At 43.3% G+C, this 23909-nt stretch overlaps 1 protein-coding gene across 2 annotated transcripts in view; it reads right to left on the reverse strand.

Annotated features, from left to right (window-relative positions):
* The window catches only part of LOC308102277 (uncharacterized protein), a 281082-nt gene that overhangs the window by 134065 nt on the left and 123108 nt on the right, over positions 1–23909 (reverse strand). For both annotated transcript variants that reach the window (XM_080451915.1, XM_080451916.1), the window contains exons 5-6: positions 21479–21526; positions 16141–16758 (exon numbers count right to left, since the gene is read on the reverse strand). In XM_080451915.1, the coding sequence (XP_080308041.1) occupies positions 16141–16758; positions 21479–21526 (666 nt within the window). The remainder of the gene's footprint in view (positions 1–16140; positions 16759–21478; positions 21527–23909) is intronic.

The following is a 23909-nucleotide window of genomic DNA, read 5'->3' on the forward strand; positions in this document are numbered from 1 at the left end:
ACATGTCCGTATGTCTTACTGATCACATCTATAAGACATAGAGGTCAGAGGTCACAGAGAAGTATTTTAACCACTTAAATGGTTCAAACTCATGCTAACATTTTAATAGTGAAATAATCGATCTACAAGATCACTCAACCCAGTGCATAGTGAGCTTGTAGATCTGCCCTGAATAGAGACACCAGGATGAAAGCTGTTAGATCTCACTGTCACCAGTGGTGGAAGAAGTACTCAAATATTTTACTTAATTAAAAGTAGCGATACCACAATATAAACATACTCTGTTACCAGTGGTGGAAGAAGTAGCCTACTCAGATATTTTACTTAAGTAAAAGTAGAAATACCACAATATAAAAATACTCTGTTACAAGTACAAGTAAGACGCGCGAACGCGGTAAGCGAACGCAAAAAAAGAATTCAAATAAATATTTAAAAAAAAGTAACCAATAAAAAAAAAAAAATCTTTTTTTAAAAAATCTGCGTTAAAAGGAGCATCTTAGAAAAATACAAATTCACAAAAAAAAAACTTGGAATGTTTTTGAACAATTCAACAAAGTGTTTGAAGTGCCTGTTTCACCCACTTCCGGGGGGCGGAGCCAAAATCCGAGCCCGATGTATTTGTTCGTAGACCCCCACTTAGGGGGGGTAGAAAAAGTTTGGGAGCGATTCGGGCACTTTTCATTTAACATGGGGTTTCAATGGGGAGTTTTTAGGAGCCTTCTCCGGGGCGTGGCTTCCGGGGGAAGGGGCGGGCTTAAACGCAACCTTGACAGGTGTGTTCAGTTTTCAAAGACCTTTCATTTGATGTATGGTACGTCTAAATTGGACATTTACTTATCTCAGAGGAGCTGCACACAGGCAGTGCACACAGAGATACAGACAGAGATACAGAGACACAACCCAGGCAGAGTTACATAGTAAGCTCCACTTGGTCGGAGGCGCGGCTTCGCCGCGCCTCCTCCCGCGTTCGCAAAAAGGCCTGTGTTCAAAATGTTACTTGAGTAAAAGTACAAAAGTATTGGCTTCAAAATATACTTAAAGTATCAAAAGTAAAAGTACGGCGTAGGCGGCATGGATTACTGTTATTATCTGTGCTATTGTTCCATTGGCTGAACCTTTGTATTGGGTTGGGCCAGATGCATGTTAGTGGAGGTGAGTCACCAGCAGCCTCATCATGCAGTGACTTGTTGTCAAAGCAGACTGTTCTCACACAGTCACACTTTCACTGTCCTCTGTTTGGCAGTGTGGAAAAAGTACTCACAATGTTTACTTACTGTAAGTAAAAGTATCAATACTGCAATATAGAAATACTCTATTTAGTACTGTATATTTTAGTTAGTATATAATTCTATTTACTCTATTTAGTTAGTATATAAGTAAAAGTCCGGAATTCAACATTTACTTGAGTAAAAGTACAAAAGTATTGCCATCAAAATGTACTTTAAAGTATCATAATAAAGATGTAAGGATCATAATAAAGATGTAAACTAAGGATCATTATAAATATGTAAGGATCATCGTAAATATGTAAGGCTACAATGAAGATTACTGACTCAAATATCATTCATTCTTCACTGCATGCTGACATTCACTCCTAAACCTTGTATAAGGAAGAATTTGTATTATGTATTTGACATCAAGATAAAAGCTTGCTTCAAGCTGCAATTAAAAGGCAAAACAACTTTAAATATATGGATTAAGATAAGGAAATAAGATTATGATTAGATCAGATTATGTTCTATTGTATCAGAGATACAATGTTTAAATATACTCCAGAACTGTCATGGAAAGGATACCATGTAGTAGAGGTACAAAGATACACTCTTGTGTATCTTTGTATAAATGTAGTTTGTATAAATGTAGTTTGTATAAACTACATTTATACAGAAAAGCAGAAGTCGTTGGAGAATTTGACATTAATAGAGAATGTTATTTTATTATCAAAGCAAACTTATTACAAATATGTTTGAATGAGTCACAGACAGTTAAAGCAGCTCCTTATAAACAAAGTTGTCAGTTATTCCTCCACATCACAGACAATAAAAACATTCATACTGATTGTCTTTCTCCTGAAGAATGATCTAGAACTGACCCTGAGTGAACACAGGCTGAGGCCTTTTGTTCAAACAAAACGTTTTTAGTTAAAACTTTAAATATCTCTATATTCTGATAGTAGGGCCTAAGCATTACTATAGAGTGTTTGTTCAGTAACAGTGTTAAATAGCTCTATATTGTGATAGTAATCATTACTATAGAGTGTTTGTTCAGTAACAGTGTTAAATAGCTCTATATTGTGATAGTAATCATTACTATAGAGTGTTTGTTCAGTAACAGTGTTAAATAGCTCTATATTGTGATAGTAATCATTACTATAGAGTGTTTGTTCAGTAACAGTGTTAAATAGCTCTATATTGTGCAAGTTCTATCGTTTTGATTATTTCCAGAAGAGAGAGAAGGGGGGGGGGGGGGGTAATAAAGAAATAAAAAATAAAGAAAGAATAATAAAAAAGAGACAACAACATATCTACATATTTACACATAGCATATCCATCCATAAACATTGATATACATGAGTGATGGCCGTTTTGATGTCCATCAGTGCTTGTCTGTCATATGGGATTGTATGTCCAACAACAATTAAAAAAAACAACAAGAGCAAAGAAGGAAACAACTGGACGATGTAACAGAGCGAAACACAGGCGTACGTCACATACATCATAACAAAAAACAAAAGACAAGTAAAAAACAACAATAAAAACAAAAACCCAATGTTATAAAAAACACCCTCACATTGTATCACACCGACAACTGTCTAGTTTACTTTCAGCTGTTTGAATCACCTTCAGGGTGCTACTGTACCATGTAGTAGAGGTATTAGGACCCCAGGAAGACTAGAGGCTCATTCATGTGTCTCTAATGGGGATCCTTTAATAAACATAAACTTAAACATAAACAGTATAGTCAACCTGAAGCTGTAGAGACCAATTATTTGTTTACAAACATTGAGACTAAACACGCAGGCACCTGTTTCATGTAATCAATTCCCAACAGATCTGTTGTTTTATCCTATCCTATTCTATCCTATCCTGCAGCTCGCCATAGAGTGGATGGGAGGGGTTAGCCAGGATGTAATTAAGTTGATCCCTTATCCTCCTCTCTGCGACCGACTGCAGCCCTTCCATGCGGAGGCCAACCACAGAGCTGGCCTTCTTGATGATTTTGTCAACGGGTAAGGCACTGGCAAGAATAGGGCCCTCAACGTCCTTCCGGTGGGGAACTAAAATGAGAGGGGAACATGTTTTCTCCAGGCTACTGAATATTGAACTCTTGAATCATGAGAGTCCTTCAAGACACTGAGTCATTTATAGACTGAAAAGTGTCTTTCTCTAAAGGGTTTGTGGACTTTCATATAGAACATCTTATGTGTGAAACCAGTGATGTGTTCTACCGTGGTACGGTGTATACGCCGTATACAGTGCAGATTTTTTTGGGGGAAAGCGTATACAGTCTAATAACCATTTCATCCATTGAAAACGCGATAGCGTATCGCGCATGTCGTGCAGGGAATAATTATCGTATACCCTCCGAAAAAAACTAGATCACACCACTGTGTGAAACATGTCCTTCAGGGTTGGCCTTGAGTTCCAGTCTTGTTTTTGGGCAAACTGATAAACACATCCAAACAGATCAGGAAACATCTCCATCAGGTCAACACCAGCTACCTCTTCAGCACTGTGAACACAAAGCAGTGATCACTGGAGTCACAACATCCGATGGTGAACACACACATCTACAGTGATATAACCATATTATAACCATATAACTATGTTAGTCTTATGGCCAAACTTCTCCTTTTATAAGCAGTAAAACACAAAATAATTGAATGCAGGCTCCTAAACAAGATTCAATAGAAGATGATACCTTTAGTATCATTATCCTACAATTCAATTGTAACACTGATAACGGAACACTCAGGGAATTATTTAGTTTTACACCCAGGGAAAGTGCTCCATGAGAAATGCTCCATACATTTTGGTGGGGATCAAATATTTATTTATAAATGGACAGGATTGACTTCTGTTTGTGTTTTTAAATGTAATTAAACTTACTAGTGCTCATGGAGATGGTGAATGAAGCGCAGCAGTCCAAAAGAGTTCTCAGGGTACGACTTCATTTCATCCATCTTCAACTCAAGTGGAAACTGGAAAAATATATACAACTGAAAGATCAAAATGAAAGGGACTTGATCTTTCACACACACACACACACACACACACACACACACACACACACACACACACACACAGACAGACAGACAGACAGACAGACAGACACAGACACAGACACAGACACAGACACAGACACACACACACACACAGTATCCAATGAGAAGAAGCAACTCTGGTGGGGACTGGAAAAACACAGCTTGAAGATTAAATGAATGACTTAAAGGAAGGATATGAGCTTCAAATGATGCTTTAGTTAAAATACACTTGTAGTTACCTACAAGTGTATTTTATATTTAAATAGCACATTTCATACACAGCTCTGGTATACATAGGCATTACAAAGGTATTGTAAGGGAATGAAGAGATAATGCAATATTCATTCATTCCAACTGAGGGCTCTGGTGAGACTGGAGACTGACTTAAGGGGCGGCCATAGCTGAGTGGTTAGTGAGCCCGCCTAGGGAGCCAGAGGCCCTGGTTGCCCCAGGTTCGATTCCAGGCCACGCCAGCATATGTGTTGATGAAATGAAATTTTTCCCTGAGCAAGACTCTTAACCCCTAATTGCTCACAGGTTCTCATTGGAAACAAGACCGCAAGGACTTTCATGAACGACCTGTTAAAAGGAATTATCCTTATCCTTAAAAGGCTGGGATGAACATTTTGAAGAACATAAGTGTCTAGAGAACCTCAGTGTAAACATTCTTATCATGGCAGCTGTTGACTCAGCACATTATAGATCTGTTCTTTCATGTCTAACTGTGCCTCACGTCACAAGATCTGTAGCCTCGGAAACCCAGGCTTTTTTTTTTGTTACAAAAGAAAAAAAGCCTGGGGGAGCCATGCAGGAACGATGGTCTTGGACCTTGTTATCTCCTAACCAATCAGAGTGCAGAGGGGCGTCGCTCTAAATTTGGTGACGTCAGCGTGCTCCGTGCACAGGCCGAGGGGGGGAGGGGAGGGGAGGCGGGGACATAGATTGGTGAAGCAATAGGAAGCCACGCACAAATCCGGGCGGCTGTGTTTGGGTCCGCCCTTCAAGACCATGGATTGAGCTCGTAGCCTCAGGCTACAAGATCTGAGACTATAAGCTGACATAAGAAGCACTAACCGTCATTTACAACATTTATTTTTCATATATTTTTTATGTTTATTTTATTTGAAAGTTAAATATCCCTTTAAAGTGAAATACAGAATATGATGAATAAAAAAGTAGAACAATAGAGAAAACAAAGATTAAGTACAATTTAGGGCATTAACGATTTCCGATTTTTGCAAGTCGACTTTCTGTCTGAAAGTTGAAGTCACGTCGATGTGAGTTGGGGGGGGGGGGCTGCGGGGGGAGATATGGGGAGGGGGTATGATAGTGATAGACTTACATAATGTTGGATACATTTATGTACTATTAGTAATAAAGTCACCTTGTGTTTCCATGTGTTGTGTCCCTGATCAGCAAACTGGCCCAGTACAGTGATGTACTCCTTTCCAATCCTTCTCAAGTACTGTACTCTCCTGGAAAAATAATACTGAACGCATTAGACTATGATGAACTGAAATAACGTTTAGATATCAGTGAATGAATGAATACTGTGGAAATGGGAAAATATTTCTATCATAGCCTACCTGTCGTTTGACCAAAATAAAGGATGATCCAAGCATTCCTCCACTCTAGGTCTTTTCTTTGGGTCTTCATTGATCATCCTCTCGATGAGATCCTTGGCAACCACATCCTGAACATGGTCCAGGTTGTAATGTCCTTCCAGAATGTTGATTTCACATCTAACGCCTTTGCCAAATGGATGATGTCCTCCAGAAAGGATGTAATATATCAACATCCCAGCCACCTTAAAGATGAGCATATAAAATGAGTAAGAACATTTTTATGTTGTTATTAATTGAATTGTTCTCACACAGAATAAAAGAACAACCTGGATATCGGTGCTTCTTTCATATGGGAATTGATCATTGCATAGAGTCTCCTTTGCCTTCCAGTGTTTCGTTCCTTGAACTCTTGTGAGTAGGAATGTTTGTTCTTTGGGTAATTCTCGGCTTATTCCAAAATTTGACAGTCTTGCCTTGCTTTGAATATCTGCAAGGACAATTGTGTATATCAATATAATACAGGGTTTTAGATCATAAATTCAGCATATGTTGAATATATTTCGGATATTATTTGCTTATTTAATTTGTTTCCGTAGCTTACCAATCAAGACATTCTGGGGCTTGATATCACGGTGGAGAATTGTAGGATCCTGGCAATGAAGAATACATAAGCTCTGGACAAATTGATGTGCAAGTTGTTTCCTCTCCAGTTCAGAAAGGTTGTGTTCACTGATGTATTCTACCAGTGTGTATTCACACAACTGAAGACCAAGATAACCAAAGTTTGTATCTTCTGCAAAGTCAACATATCGAACAATTGAAGGATGTTTAAGCTTTGGAAGACGTAAAAAGTCTTTCTCGTTCTTCAGCACATGAAAGAAGTTAGACATTCTTTTCACTGCGACTTCAGTGCCATCATTAACCCTAAGAAGACCTCAACTCCATCACCTCCCACTGCGATGCGGAATTCTTCTTCTGCCACAAACAGAAGACTCCCAACTTTGATAACTTTACAGTCATCAATGTTTGCAAGCTTCTCTAACTGTTTCCTCCATCTTTTACTGACTGGGATCCATCTCCGTGGTTCTGGTGATGTAATAGGAATGATGTCATCTCTCTGCTCCTCCTCTTCTCCTGGCATGTTAGCATTGGATCCTAATAGCTCTGTAATGGTACACATGGACACATCATATTCTGTGTACACACACACACACACACACACACACACACACACACACACACACACACACACACACACACACACACACACACACACACACACACACACACAGCGAGAGAGAGAGATTGTGCACATTTCCTGTGTCCTGAGTTCGATTGTTGTACAATCTTCACATTACAACAGGTAAACTTTGTGGGATCTGCAAATGCATTTAATTTGTGTCTACAAAAGGGAGGCTGTATTTAAATGAATTGTACATGTGAAAGGGGGGATTAGCATGCTCGCATTCGGTTGGCATTTTTTTTTCCAGTGTGGAAAGCCTGGTAACGTAGGTTAGTGTTCAGAATCAGACTTCATTATAGAGTGTAGAGTACAGTATGTTCTATGTTCTATCAGCATGGTGCTACTTGGTTATGATACGTCGTAACATTAGCCAAAAGACCAGGATTTGTCAGCCTAACCATGCCTAATGTCTATAAACCTATGCCTAGCTTCCGCATGATCATCTTCAGTTTAAAATGGCTTTATTTATAAAACACATAAAAAAGTGTTTTACACACAAAAAGAAATACAACTAGAAAACGTGCTCCGTGGAGCACAGGTCTCCGCCAGGTCAGGTAGGTTATTGTGGCCTCCTGGTGGCGCTATAATAGGCCAATGTGAAAAGGGTGCGATTTCTTCTTAGGCCTTGCACGGCAATGGGACACTGCATTCATGATTTGAGGCATTTTGTTAAAAAGAAATGTTTTGATAAATTAGAGCTGCTGGTGGCGCTGCAGGCCAATGTTAAAAGGGTGGCATTTGTTCCTCAACTAAGTGTGAATGTGCGTATAAAGTTAATCGCAATCGGACGCTGCGTTAATGATTTGCGGTATTTTGTTCAAAACAAGCCACTACTGCAAACTTTAGATGTCAATCTTAGCCAATCAGGATGGAATATGAAAAACCAAAACAGATCCGTCTTGATCACATGACTATAGAGATCATGTGTACCGTTTTGCGTGAAATTTGGATACAATCTGAAGGCTTAATATAAAAAAATATGTTTTACATAAGTTGGCCTCCTGGTGGCGCTATAAAAGACAGATGTGAAAAATGCAGAACAAAGGTTTTTCCTTGACCTCTAGGGAGTGTGCATACAAAGTTTTACACAGATCGGTGCAGTTATAGGTAAAAACCAACCAATTCTCTTCTCTCTTCTCTAAAACACCCTGGACAACGCTCCACACGTCCTAGACTCTTCTCCCTTCCCTAAAACACTCTGGACAACGCTCCACACGTCCTAGACTCTTCTCTCTTCCCTAAAACACTATGGACAACGCTCCACACGTCCTAGACTCTTCTCTCTTCCCTAAAACACCCTGGACAACGCTCCACACGTCCTAGACTCTTCTCTCTTCCCTAAAACACTCTGGACAACGCTCCACACGTCCTAGACTCTTCTCTCTTCCTTAAAACACTCTGGACAACGCTCCACACGTCCTAGACTCTTCTCTCTTCTCTAAAACACCCTGGACAACACTCCACACGTCCTAGACTCTTCTCTCTTCTCTAAAACACCCTGGACAACGCTCCACACGTCCTAGACTCTTCTCTCTTCTCTAAAACACCCTGGACAACGCTCTACACGTCCTAGACTCTTCTCTCTTCTCTAAAACACCCTGGACAACGCTCCACACGTCCTAGACTCTTCTCTCTTCCCTAAAACACCCTGGACAACGCTCCACACGTCCTAGACTCTTCTCTCTTCCCTAAAACACCCTGGAAAACGCTCCACACGTCCTAGACTCTTCTCTCTTCCCTAAAACACCCTGGACAACGCTCCACACGTCCTAGACTCTTGTTCCTCCTGGCTCCCAAACTCCCCATTGCAGTTAGAACTGCAGACTCACTCACAATGATGCACAGTGGGTGAGAGGACGCTGGCGCTGTTTGTTCGCCGCTTCTCCAACCCCTAGCTAGCTTCTATGTGATTTGTTTTAACTTTTTAGAGTTTTAGAGTTTTAGAGTTTAGCTTTTGTAGTGAGTTTAGCCCTTTTATTTTACACAGCGGACGCCACTGACTACATCTGTGAGTGGATATTGTGTATGTCCAACACGAACAGAGACTACTGTCCTTCCTACCTGCTGCCGACGTTCTCCAACTCCGGCAAGCGTCGGACCAGTCATGTCCGCTGTTGGCAGTCATTTGCCTGGACACCTCCATCTCCGTCCAGCGCTGCAGAGCTCCAATAACCCGGGCAGCCCTCCAGCTGTCCCCGGTGCGGTTAGGCCTCGTTGCCTGGGACCGCCTCTCCTCTGCCAGACAGCCGTCGGTTGTTCAACGTGGCTAACAGCTGCCGACAACCCGCTGTTCCAGTCCTCCATAACCTCCTGGATTCTGCTGCTAAGGTGGCTACTGCTGAGGTATATTCCCGGACAGCCTCCCAGCTGTCCCTCAGTGCCTCCTACCCACCTGCCGGTAGCTGCAGCCACTCAGTCGACAGGCGACCGGTGGCCGCAGCTAACCAGGCTAACTCCAGGTTCAACCTCTCATACTCCGTAATATGCTCAAATACTCTACCTCACTCCTACTGGGACTCAATAACGGCACTATTCCAAAATGCATCCCATTCATCAAACAACTTGGAATCCTACGTCGACCCCGTTACACTCACAGAAGCACACGCCGAAAGTTTGTGTATACTCAGCCTGGCCACTCCATTACAACCATCTGTTCTGCTCCCCGCTCCGTCGCACCTCGATTGCGTCATCAGAACATCGGCGCACTTGGATGTTGTAGCAGCTCTGCGAGGCTGCCACACTCCAAGCAGCATGGAAAACGCGTAGTGGATCCCAAACAGCATGGAAAACGTGGAGTGGATCTCACACTACTTCGCCCCTACAGAAATACATCACCCCAACTACTGTAAAAATGGACCTTCTCAACATCCAAGCACTTAAACAAAAATCCTCATTTATTAACGACCACATTTTGGACAAAGGACTAGACATTATGTGCCTAACACAGACCTGGCAGCTCCCGGATGTCTATCAATCCTTAAATGAAGCATGTCCACCTGGCTATAAATACCTGGTAAAACCCCGCAGCACTAGTCGTGGCGGAGGCTTAGCAGTATTTCACCGCCTCGACCTGGATCTGTCCCCTTTCCCTCTGCCTACACAGTCATTGTTTGAAGCACTTGCTTTCAAATGTAAACCCCCATTTCCCATGACAGTACTACTCATTTACCGGCCACCTAAACCTAACCCTGCCTTTATTCCAGAACTGCATGACCTACTCACAACCCTCTGTACTACATCTGCAAATCTGATAGCTCTTGGTGATATTAACATTCATGTTGACAACCCCTCCCGCCCCCCTGCCTCTGACCTACTGCAATTACTGGACTGCTTAAACCTCACCCAACACATCAACGTCCCCACACATGACAAGGGGCACACCCTGGACCTAGTCATTTCTCATTCTATCCCCATCACCAATATCCAAGTACACGAAGTAGGTGTGTCTGACCACAGACTCATCCAAATGGAGCTGCCATTCCCACCCCCCTACGCCAAACCCAAGCGCCAAATGTCCTTCAGAAACATCAGAAATATCAACCAAGACTCAATAACACTGGACCTTCAACATCTCTCCTCTGCAAACTTCCCTTCAGCAAGTGAAGCAGTGGATTTTTATAATAAATCCCTGACCGGTCTCTTGGATCTCCACGCCCCAACAAAAACCAAAACTGTCACTTTTTCACGCACAGCCCCCTGGTACACCTGTGAGCTGTGAAAAATGAAGACAGCTGGGCGCATCCTAGAGCGGCGTCTCAAAGCCACAGGACTCACCGTGCACAAACTGGCCTACAAAGACCACCAGAAGGCCTACTCTAAAGCCCTTAGAGATGCACGAGCTAAATTCTATTCCAATTTAATTAACAATACCCCCGGCAACTCCAAGCAGCTTTTTTCCACCATTAACACTCGCATGACTGAGGTTTCATTATCCTCCACCATGCCTGAAAAACGATCATTTTGATCCCCAAATCAGGCTATCCTATTGGCCACTGTCTCCCCTCTGTACTCCAGACTAGTTCACACTTTCTCCCCCAAACAGTGGGGGGTTCCATTGTCTTCTAAAAAGCTGAGAGTTGAAAATGGGTTGCCAAATTTTGAGAGAGAAATAAGCAGGCAGGTCTATGAAAGTGTTACTGCATGCGTTGTGCCCTGAGAAAACAGTGAGACATGAAGCAGTAGGCTAGTGTGTATTTCTATCTGTCTCCTATATGTCATCATGATTTGTGATTTGTGTATGTGGGGATCTCATTTTTACTTCCATGCAGTGTTGATTTCGTTAACGAAAACGAAACGAAATATGTTCGTCAACGCACATTTTTCAAAGGACGAAGACAAGACGAGACCACCACCCATATGAATAAACAATAACTGGGACTAAATCATTATGCAATTTCGTTGACTAATAAAGACGAGACGAAAATGTAGTTCACTAAATAAAGACTGGACTAAAATCTATGGTCATTTTAGTTCACGAACAAAGACGAGACGAAATATTATATCATATATGATTTTGTCACTCCCTGTCTCCTTTGATGCGCAGCGCAGGGCATGCTGTTCCTCACTCACACACACCCCCTTTTAAAGTTGCAGCCGCGCACGCACACACACACAGAGTCACACCACCGTCAAATGAATGGCAGGAGGATTCAGATTTCAGAGCGAAACTTTACAAAATAAAACGGTAAAATGCTTTGCACTGGGCTCGGGAGAAAGAGAAGAGGTGATATGGACACATTTTCGCTACATCGATGTGGAGAACAAAACACAATGCTTGATTTTATCCGAAGGCAAGCAATGTGGGAAAAACACAACAACTTGAAGAGACACAAGCGTTCACCACAAAGAGATCGAGTTATAAGTTAACAAAAGGTTTGGTGGTGGTTGTTTACAACGTAACATTAAACGTGGTGTTGCGTGTCGGCTTAATGTTCCAACAAAAACACTAATCCGACCCCAAAGTGCCCAAACTAATGCTGACGAACTGACGTTAGCTTCTTAGCATGTAGCGATAAACTTACACCTGGTGTTTGCACTTTCTCCATTTACAGCCCGTACATCTACACAAACGTTCAGATTTCAAATATAAAGTGCTTACCTCATGGCCAGGGATGTTACAATTCTATTCGGGTAACCCATAAGTACCCATATTTTCCGTATTGTCCAATAAAAAACATTTTAATCCGATCGGTGGCCATTTTCTCTGTATTTTCTCCGTGCTTTCAACTACGTGACCCTATCGGTTGGGAGGTGTAATTGCACTCTGATACACTATAACTCTATGAGAAAATGACCGCCAATCGGATTAAAATGCTTTTTATTGAACAATACAGAAGTTACGGGTACTTATACCCACCCGAAGTAAATTGTAACATCCGTGGCCACGGAATAAAGACTTTATATTTGAAATCCGAACGTTTATGTAGATGTACCTATGTATGTATGTAAATGGAGAAAGTGCAAAAAACAGGTTGAAGTTTCGTCATGACTGTCATAATATGACCGTCATGTAATGCTGCTTTAAATTTAGTAGCAGCAAGCGAACTATAGTAACTTGTAAACAACCCAGTGTGCAAACTGTGCACAAAACACGTGGGCAGCTATATTATTATTACCATTATAATGTAATTATATATATATATAATTATAATAATAATAATAGAAAGACGTGAAAAACAAGCCCAAAGTCGCTTATAATAAGCAGACATGGCAACATAGACTTGCATAGACTCGCTGCGTATGCTCGTCTACGGGCCGCTCGTCTACGGGCCGCTCTGCGGGGGGTCTGGAGGTGTCGACTGCTCTTGCCTGGGGGAGAGAGGGGGAGAACGGTCAATTTAGCCGAAATATAACGGTTGGGATGGTATATATGGTATATATTTCATATTTATAATACGTTTCAGAAGAAGAAAAAAACGGAGATGATTTGAAACAAATATTTAGGAAAAGTCATGAAAGGGGAACTTTCTCAGAGCTTCATGAGAGAAGATAATCCACTTTAAATTCTCAAAATCGGTCATATTGATGGCTTAGTCATGCAAGTGTTAATCAGTTTCTCAAACCGCAATCTTCCACTCACTCAGCATTCACAGAGGAACAATGCAATAACTTCATCTCCTTCTTCACCACTAAAGTAAACACCATCCGCTCCCAGCTCTCCGGACACTCCACATCTCCAGTTTCCCCTGCCCCCCCGCTTGGGATCTCTCAGCCTCTCGGCTGTTTCTCCACCACCATGCAGCAAGAGGTCGTGGACATCATCAAAAGGATGAAACCCTCCACCTGTGCCCTGGACCCCTTCCCCACACCTTAACATCAGTGCCATAAGTCCCCTGATAACTAAAACCATAAACCTCTCACTCCAGTCTGGCCTTGTTCCCTCTGCATTGAAGACAGCCATCATCACACCTCTGCTCAAAAAACCCTCATTAGATCCCGACAGCTTGGCCAATTACAGACCCATTTCTAACCTCCCTTTTCTCTCCAAAATTTTGGAAAAAGTGGTGGCAGCACAACTCCAGGACCACCTGGACATAAACAGCATTGCTGAGAAATTTCAGTCTGGTTTCCGTGCAGCCCATAGCACGGAAACAGCCCTAGTTAGAGTCACAAACGACTTACTGATGGCAGCGGATGCAGGTTCCCCATCACTCCTCATCCTGCTTGATTTGACTGCAGCTTTCGACACTGTTCACCACGACATCCTCCTCAACCGCCTTCACTCCATTGGTCTCTCTGACTCTGCTCTAAATTGGTTTCATTCCTACCTCTCCGACAGAACCGAGTGCGTATCCCTGGGAGGAAGAAAATCCCGGACACACCATGTCACCTGCGGTGTCCCCCAGGGATCCGTACTCGGCCCCACACTCTTCACCCTCTACATGCTCCCCCTCGGCCACGTCATCAGTCGGCATGGCATCTCGTTCCACTGCTATGCCGACGACACTCAATTGCACCTCAAAATTGACCCACCCCCCCGCAAACCAGCCACCACCATCTCCGTCACCCCCCCCTGCAGACCTGCCGGCACCATCTCCTTCATCCACACTGACCACCTGCCTGGAGGAGATAAAGGCGTGGATGAACCTCAATTTTCTTCAGTTAAACAGCTCCAAGACTGAAGCCATCTTAATTGGCACCCCCCACCAGATCAAATCATGCCCCATAACTAGCATCTCATTCTCCGGTCAAAATCTCCCCCTCTCATCCACAGTCACCAACCTGGGTGTGAAAATGGACCCGCACCTCACCTTCGAGGCACACATAAAACACCTCTATAAGACCTCCTTTTTCCACCTCAGGAACATCTCCACACTCCGCTCCACACTCACCCTGCCAGATGCTGAGAAACTCGTCCACGCCTTTATCTCCTCCAGGCTCGATTACTGCAATGCACTACTCATCGGGATCCCTAGCAAGAGCCTCCAAAGGCTCCAATACATCCAAAACAGCGCTGCTACGGTCCTGATGAGAGTGCGAAAATATGACCATATCACACCCACCCTCCGCTCACTTCACTGGCTCCCCATCTCCTTCAGGACCGAATACAAGATTTCCCTTCTCACCCATCAATGCATGTACGGCAACGCCCCCCCCCCCCCTACCTCAAAGAACTCCTCACCCCAAAACCCGCCACCCGAAGCCTCCGCTCCAACAACACCAACCTTCTTGTTGTCCCTGACACCAACCTCCGCACCATGGGCGACCGGGCCTTCTGTCACACAGCCCCATGTCTGTGGAATGCCCTCCCAGACCACCTGAGAGCACCACAGTCCACTGATGCTTTTAAAAATGGACTAAAAACCTACCTTTTAAAAAAAGCATTTTTCTAATTTTTATGGACTTTGTTTGTTCTTCGTATTAAGTTTTAATTTCTAAATTTTGGCTCTTAGTTTAGCCTAGTTGGGTCTATTATAATTGTTTTGTTGCCTATGCTGTTTTTATACCTTGCTTTTAATTGTAGCACTCTGAGATTCGTAAGAATGTAAAGTGCGTTATAAATAAAATGTATTATTATTATTAGTAGTAGTCTGAAGACTCACCTCTTCAGACTCCACCTCACCCCCTACCACTCACCTCTTCAGACTCCACCTCACCCCCTAGCACTCACCTCTTCAGACTCCACCTCACCCCCTAGCACTCACCTCTTCAGACTCCTCCTCACCCCCTAGCACTCACCTCTTCAGACTCCACCTCACCCCCTAGCACTCACCTCTTCAGACTCCACCTCACCCCCTAGCACTCACCTCTTCAGACTCCACCTCACCCCCTAGCACTCACCTCTTCAGACTCCACCTCACCCCCTAGCACTCACCTCTTCAGACTCCACCTGACCCCCTAGCACTCACCTCTTCAGACTCCACCTCACCCCCTAGCACTCACCTCTTCAGACTCCACCTCACCCCCTAGCACGCACCTCTTCAGACTCCACCTCACCCCCTAGCACTCACCTCTTCAGACTCCACCTCACCCCCTAGCACTCACCTCTTCAGACTCCACCTGACCCCCTAGCACTCACCTCTTCAGACTCCACCTCACCCCCTAGCACTCACCTCTGCAGACTCCACCTTACAGTAGAGCACAAAATAGCAGATCTACAAGCACACAACAGATGTACAAACACTCAACAGATCTACAAGCTCAGAATGCACCGTGATGTGACACGTTATGAGCTTGTAGGTCTGCTGTTATTGGGACCATTGGTTAAACTGAGGTTTTAGTGTCTTAGAGCTGTTGTGAGTACATTATTGTAAAGACAGCACACTTGTAAAGTTGTATATGAACCACATAAGGATTTATGTTTTGTTTTTGAGGAGATGAGCATTTTCACACTAGGTAGGCTAGGCCTATACCATTTCTTTATTTTGGTTAACAATTTAATTTAATGTTAAGATATTAATGTTTGAAGGAGAGTGATTACACACACATCATCATTATAAATCATCAAAACATCTTCAGCCAGAGAATGGTCACGGAATTGTGGTTTGGGACTCTAGAGTCAAGACTCTTCCACCAGATACTCCTCCAATATCAACTCACCTTAATAAGTAATGACTTGTTTCTCTCACCTTGTCTCCTTACTTCTTCTTGGAACATCTGGTTGGTGTAGTGGCTTCCACCGTTCTCCTCCACCATCTTGTTGATTTTCTCCAGCAGCTCTGTGACCTGAGAGGCATCCTTACTTTCGTTGTTAAAGACATGATAAAAACCACTATATTTGCTGATTAATTCTTGTAGTTCTGGAGAATCATTCACAAATTCTTCAATTGAACCTTTAAGCTTGTCACCATGAGTGAAGAGAATCATGGTGTATTTGTCTGAACTTTGTCCAAATTCTTTCTGAATCTTTGCCACAACGTTCCTCTCCTCATCTGTGTATCTGTCTAGTTTGATCACAGCCAGGAACACATGAGGACCAGGAGCAGAACAAGTAATACACTTTCTGACCTCTTTAATGGTTTCATCGTCATTGAACCCAGTGTCAAACAAGCCTGGAGTGTCAATAACAGAAACCTTTCTACCAGCCACTACACCACTGGCCTTATTACAGCTCAATGTCACAGAATCGGGTGAAAGTTTTGATTCAAATGCTTCAGGACCCAGGATGGTGTTTCCTGTGGCACTCTTTCCAGCTCCAGTCTTCCCAACCATCACAATCCGAATTTCTTCATTATTTGTTATGAGATCTGATAAATGAAGGAAGGAAGGAAGGAAGGAAGGAAGAAAGGAAGAAAGGAAGAAAGGAAGAAAGGAAGAAAGAAAGAAAGAAAGAAAGAAAGAGAAAGAAAGAAAGAAAGAAAGAAAGAAAGAAAGTTAAAGAAGGCTCTCTCTCATTAGAATTATCATTGTATTTTGTATTATTAATAATAATAGATTAATAATAATAATAGTGCGAATAAGTCTGGTGGATATGTCCAAAAATATATGTTTTTCATAAAAGCATGAAACTTGCTACACAGTTTGGGGCCCTGAACATTTTCAGATATGGAGCCATCACATAAACATCCACTGGTGGCCATAACCAAATGATGTATGTAGCATAATTTCTCCTGAACTAAATAACATGACAACATAATCAAGCCTGAGGGACTGAATATAACATGGTGCTACATTGAACTTCAATGGATCAGAATCAGAATCAGTTTTATTGTCACATCACAGGTTTACAAGGTAAAAAAGTGGGTGAAATTCTTTTTTGTACATCGTTCCCATCGCAACGTTAGTTTCCATAGAAAGAAGAGGGGGGGGGAGAAGAAGAGGGTGGGGGGTAAGTGGGAAGGAGATCAAAACAAGAGAGCAACAGAAGGCCAGACAAGTTATCTACATATTTACAAAACCTGAGATAATAAAAACTAAAAAAAAAACTAAACTAAGGTGCCTGAGCATAGCAGCAATGTATTGTATACTGTGCATGTTATACTTATACTGTGCATGATAGACAATGGACGTTAAGGTGCTTAGAGGAAAAGGAGCACAATAAAAAAAGACCAAAAAAAAGTCAGTGCGTTATACAAGGGATTAAGGTGCAAAAGGTCAGTGCGTGTCCACCTAGAGTGGACTGACCCTAGTATAATCCGCAAGTAGCTCCATGAGAGAGTGCAACAAAAAGTCATTTGTACCTGGTGTAGTCCACAGGTGTGTCCGAGGGGGGGCTAAAGTCCAAGTCATTGTCCCTGGTATAATCCACAGGTGTGTTCAGGAAGAGCCAGAAAAAAGTCTGCGCTGCCTGTTGTCAGGCTGCTGAACAAGGCCTATGCCTCATTCAGGCTTATTCCCCATTCAGCATTCTGACAGCGGCCGGATTGAAACTACACCAGTACCTGGTGGTGGAACTCTTGATACTGCGGTAGAGCCCCTTGCCCGGTCGCGGTCGTTGTAGGGGGTTGAACAGTCTGTGACTTGGGTGGTGCTTGTCCTTGATGATGCGCTTGGCTTTGAGCACGCACCGCTTTTTGTACAGTTCTTGGAGCGCTGGGAGCTCGATTCCCATTATCCGCTCTGCCGATCGCACTACTCGTTGTAGGCTGATCTTTTCTCGGGCAGTGCAGTTCCCGTACCAGGCCGTGACACAGCCTGTTAGGATGCCTTCGACAGAACTGTTGTAGTACAGCCTGAGGATGCGACGTCCTACTCCGAGCTTCTTCAGGCGGCGGAGCCAGTACAGTCGCTGCTGAGCCTTTTTCCTCACGTGTGTGGAGTGCGTCTCCCATTTGAGGTCCTCCTCGATGTGTACTCCGAGGAACTTGAACTCGCTGACCCTTTCCACTGCAGCACCGTCGATGAGGATGGGCGCATGGTCTCTCCGCGGCCTCCTGAAGTCCACGATCAGTTCTTTGGTCTTGTCGACGTTAAGAGAGAGGTTGTTCTCCCGGCACCAGCGTGCTAGTGATTTGATCTCCTCTCTGTAGTCAGACTCGTCGTTGTTGACGATTCGGCCTATCACTGTCGTGTCGTCCGCGTACTTTATGATGGTGTTGGAGACATGTGTGGCTATGCAGTCATACGTGTACAGGGAGTAGAGGAGGGGGCTCAGCACGCATCCCTGGGGTGCTCCGGTGTTGAGGGTCAGGGGGTCGGATGTGATGCTGCCCATTCTCACCACCTGATGTCGGTTGGACAAGAAGTCCTGTATCCAGTCGCACATGCTTGGGTGTAGCCCTAGGTCTCTGAGCTTTTTGTCAAGTATTGCTGGGACAATGGTGTTGAATGCTGAGCTGTAGTCCACGAACAGCATACGTACATATTTGTCCTTCAGCAGCTTGTTGTCCATGTGCGAGAGGACGGTGTGGAGAGCCATGGCAATAGCGTCGTCGGTGGATCTGTTTTTGCGGTATGCATACTGCCACGGATCCAGCGAGGCAGGTAGCGTGGAGCTGATGTATTCCCTCACCAGTTTCTCGAAACACTTGCTGACGATCGGGGTGAGAGCAACAGGTCTCCAGTCGTTCAGGCATGTCACTTTGGCCTTTTTGGGAATGGGCACAATGGTTGACATTTTGAACCCTGCAGGGACCACAGCCAGGGAGAGGGAGAGGTTAAAGATGTCAGCGAAGACACCCGCCAGCTGGTCTGCACATGTCTTAAGGACCCGGCCTGGAATCCCATCAGGTCCGGCTGCCTTGTGGATGTTGACCCGTGTGAAGGCTGTACGCACTTCTCTCTCCGAGATGGTTAGAGGGTTGTCCTCTGCTGGTGCTGCTGATGGCCCCGCTTGGCTGCCGCGGTTGGAGCTGATCTCAAACCGGCCGTAGAAAGTGTTCAGTTCGTTGGGGAGGCAGGCAGGCGGGTTCACCTCGCTTCTGGTTCTTGTTTTGCAGTCTGTCAGGGTGTGTACCGCCTGCCATGTGCTCCTGATGTCGCCATTGCTGAGTTTGTCTTGCATCTTTTTTGTGTAGGCCTTTTTCGCCTTCCTGATGGCGCTGTTTAGGGCCGCGCGCGTCGTGTTGCGCGTTTCCACGTCCCCAGATTTGAAACCAGCATCCCGTTCATGCAGATGTGCACGTACTCCGCTGTCCATCCATGGTTTCTGATTGGGATAGATCCGAACTGTCTTTTTTGGGACTATGTCATCTATGCACTTACTGATAAAGCCAGTGTGCCAATGGATGAGGCCACCATGTTGTTTTCTGTCACCCTATTACTTTGAATGGTGATGTCTACCTCTATTTGATGGTCATAGGAATTTCAAATGCATTTAGTTATGCTTATGTTAACTTAATTATCCTGTGGGCGGCATTAAGTGAAGGTGGGGGCCGCCAGTTGCCCATGTATGTATTAGATGAATAAATAATAGGACCAGAAATGTGGAAAGGATTGAAGCTACAGCACGGTGTGCTCGCACAGGCACACACACGCCACGCCGCACGCACGCACACACACACACACACACACACACACACACGCACACGCACACACACACACACACACACACACACACACACACACACACACACATGGTCTCCTTCAGATATGTGTTATCCATACGCACATGCATCATGCACAAACACAAAGTCCTGGTGAAATGGGTTTTTCGGTAATTTTCCGCTCTACATTTGACCGTGTCTGTGTGTCCGTCCGTCTGTCCGTATGTTTGCGGACGGCAAAGATGCAACACATGCGGCACTTCAAGAAATGCACACAAACACACACACACACAGACACACACACAAGCCAGCACTGCACACGTGCACGCACGCACACAGAACATGCGGTCCTGCGAGGCGCACCGTTGCAGCACATGCGCCACTTAAAGACATGCACACACAAGCCAGCACTGCACACGTGCAAGCCAGGACTGCACATGTGCGTGCGCACACGCACACACATATACACGTAACATGCGGACCTGCGAGGTGCACGCAGCTCCGATCCGCACTAAAATTGCCAGGGGTCTGCCATCACAATAGTCACACCAGGGACCACGTGTGGCACCCAGGGGGCCCGCCAGCACTGCACACGTGCACATGCACACGCACAAACACACACACACCAATGAAATAACCTCATCAAAGGCACCGCTTCCTTCACACAGGGTGTGATTTTTTAAGTTTCAGTGTGAAACTGTATATGCCTGTATGTTTCTGAACCAATCAGAAGGTCCAATCTCCTTGGGCTATGGGAAAGGCATTAGCCAGAGAAGGCTATGTTTGTAGCCTGCATCTCACGCAGCCCGAGGGAGAAAGAGAGAGAAAATGTGAAGCATGTTTATGTTACTATGTTGCTTATTACTATCCTAAAATGTTTCCAGATACTTATTTTAGTGTACTGTTTGAGTTTAAAACAAGTATTGCACCATCTGGCCGTCAACTTCAGTTATATAAAGATTGTAGCAGCCCAACAGTGTCTCCCTAATTAAAATCAGGTGTGAGTGGAAGAACGTGAGCTATGGGAATCAAACAAGGGAATCAGACAGGTGAATGAAATCAAGATGAATTTATATTCATAAAGGTCTATCTATGTCATCACACAGTACGTTTTTGTGTACAGGAAGTAATTAAAATTCAACCTTTTTAGAGACTTTTGATATAAAAATACTAATGTACTAATCTAATGATAGATATGTCCTCATTATCACGCGGGTATGCTCTAAAATTGCGAAAAACATTGCATAATTCAAGATGGCCACTGAACGGGTTTTCATGTGTGTAGAATCCATCTCTGATGTTATATTTTAAATTGCAGGTCAATCTCAGTAAAATCAGTCTAGGTCCCCATATGAATGCAAATCACCAACATAAAAGTAATGGGAAAGATCATTTCTATGTTTAGTATTGAACAGATAGACACAAGTAGACTTCAAATCGACTAGAACTTAATCAGAGGACCACAGTCAGAATACAAAGTGAGGAACAACCAGTAGAATGAATCACCTCAGAATACAGAGTAATAATAAAACAGAAGACCTACCTGAATACGTTATAGGCTGGTCTGCTGGATTCACCAATGGTTTCATCTCTGAAACACATAAGAGTAAAATCATGTCGATCTGCATTCTGCACTTGAAGAACTGTTTTAATCTGTTGACTGGAGCTTACAGGATGTGTGCTAACACTTCATGAATACAGTATTACATTTATAAATAAATAAATAAATACATACATATTATTATTGATACTTTATTGTATTTAATCATAGTACAATAACAGATGCAGTACAGCAGTTGATTGCATGCAGTGGAACTCAGTACATCATGGATTTATATACAACATCACAAGTCTCTAGATCTACAGAGGAGAACGATTACAGGTTAATACACATCATGTTAACTCTTACAAACACTATATATACATTAACTACATGAACACATGTTTGATCAATATATTGACAAAGTACTCATTGAGTGTTTGTTCAGTAACAGTGTTAAATAGCTCTATATTGTGATAGTAATCATTACTATAGAGTGTTTGTTCAGTAACAGTGTTATAGATCTATATTGTGATAGTAATCATTGCTATAGAGTGTTTGTTCAGTAACAGTGTTATAGATCTATATTGTGATAGTAATCATTGCTATAGAGTGTTTGTTCAGTAACAGTGTTATAGATCTATATTGTGATAGTAATCATTACTATAGTGTTTGTTCAGTAACAGTGTTATAGATCTATATTGTGATAGTAATCATTACTATAGTGTTTGTTCAGTAACAGTGTTATAGATCTATATTGTGATAGTAATCATTGCTATAGAGTGTTTGTTCAGTAACAGTGTTATAGATCTATATTGTGATAGTAATCATTGCTATAGAGTGTTTGTTCAGTAACAGGAGTCTCCATGTCTCTCCAGCTCTTTAGTAAACAGAAAATGCATTTTCAGGCCAGGATACCAATTTTAGTTTTGCGCTGACCAAGAGCTGTCAAAGAATGACAATGAGGTGGAACTTGAGCTGAAGCTCTAAGGAGGTCATAGATCAAGCTGAAGCTCTAAGGAGGACATAGAGAGCAAGCTGAAGCTCTAAGGAGGACATAGAGCAAGCTGAAGCTCTCAGGAAGACATAGAGAGCAAGCTGAAGCTCTGAGGAGGACATAGAGGACATAGAGCAAGCTGAAGCTCTAAGGAGGACATAGAGAGCAAGCTGAAGCTCTGAGGAGGACACAGAGTAAGCAAGCAGAGGCTCTGAGGAAGAAGCAGTGGCAGAGGGCAGTGGCTGTCAGTGAGGTCAAACATCAAAGTGATGCAGATGAGCCACCAGCTGTTGAGGTGCTTTCTCAGTGCAGAAAAGCATCCTTCCCCATCACAGAGATCCAGTGATGACGGAAAGAAAAATCAAGGCCAAGGTTGCCTAGGTACTTAAACAGGGTCTGTAATCAAGCGCAGGCGTTGCCAGTGGCAGAGGCAAACAGCTTTTGACTGTGTTACTAAAGAGATGGAGGTCTGTGTGAGTTTGACTGTTTATTTATTTATGTATTTATTTATTGTATGTTGAAGTGACAGATTGGCTACAGAATAAAACGTTTGTTTATGAACTCAATGGACACTTGTGGACATCAGTTTGTATGGAGCACACGTCAGAACTCCCTCGGCAACCAGTAGCACCTCAAGTATAGGACTTGGGCGCTACAGCATCTTTTCTGGGATGCCATCACTTTGAAAAGGCAAAGCAGGTCCAGGAGGTTAAAGAGCAGCATAAGATTTCGTATGCAGAGCCTATAAAGAAAGTAGACGAAAGAAGTGACAGTGGGTCTGTGTATATTAGTTCTCACTGAGGAAAATACTCAGTGAAACCTGTTAAGGCCTGTTCATAGTCCCTAGATGGGTCTAAAACGTGCGTCAGGGGGTGAGGGATTCCGTCCGTTCTTTACGGACGCATGCATAGTCGCTCACGTTATTTAGGGGTTATTTTATTTATTTTAAAGTGTACAGGCGTAATACACCTATTCATCCACTAGATGGCCACTAGTATGTACCGCCGTACCCATAATGTTGCCATGTCTACTTATTATAAGCGACTTTGGGCTTATTTTTCTGTAAAGTTGCTTGTAAACAAACAAGCAATTTTGTATTGGTGGTTGCGGTTTTATTTGGGCTTGTTTCTAAAGTGTAGTTGCTTATTTGGGCCAATTATTATTTAAACCAGTGATTCTCAAACATATATTGTAGATCTGCTATATCCTAGTCGATTCTTTTGGGCTTGTTTTCATAGACCTGGTTGCTTATTTCTCTCACAAAACCTGGCAACACAGCCAGCTGGCATCAGCGTAGCTAACAACATGAAGCTACCATTGTAGCATCTAGCCAAAACAACGCAATAAAAGACACAAACTAGTCCACAAACTAGACAAAAACAATGGTTGTCTACAAAACGTGAGTTTCGACCCCTACTGCACTGTGCTATATATTGT

This window comes from Gymnoscopelus braueri, assembly GCF_963280865.1.
Source record: "Gymnoscopelus braueri genome assembly, chromosome: 15".
Classification (NCBI taxonomy): domain Eukaryota; kingdom Metazoa; phylum Chordata; class Actinopteri; order Myctophiformes; family Myctophidae; genus Gymnoscopelus; species Gymnoscopelus braueri.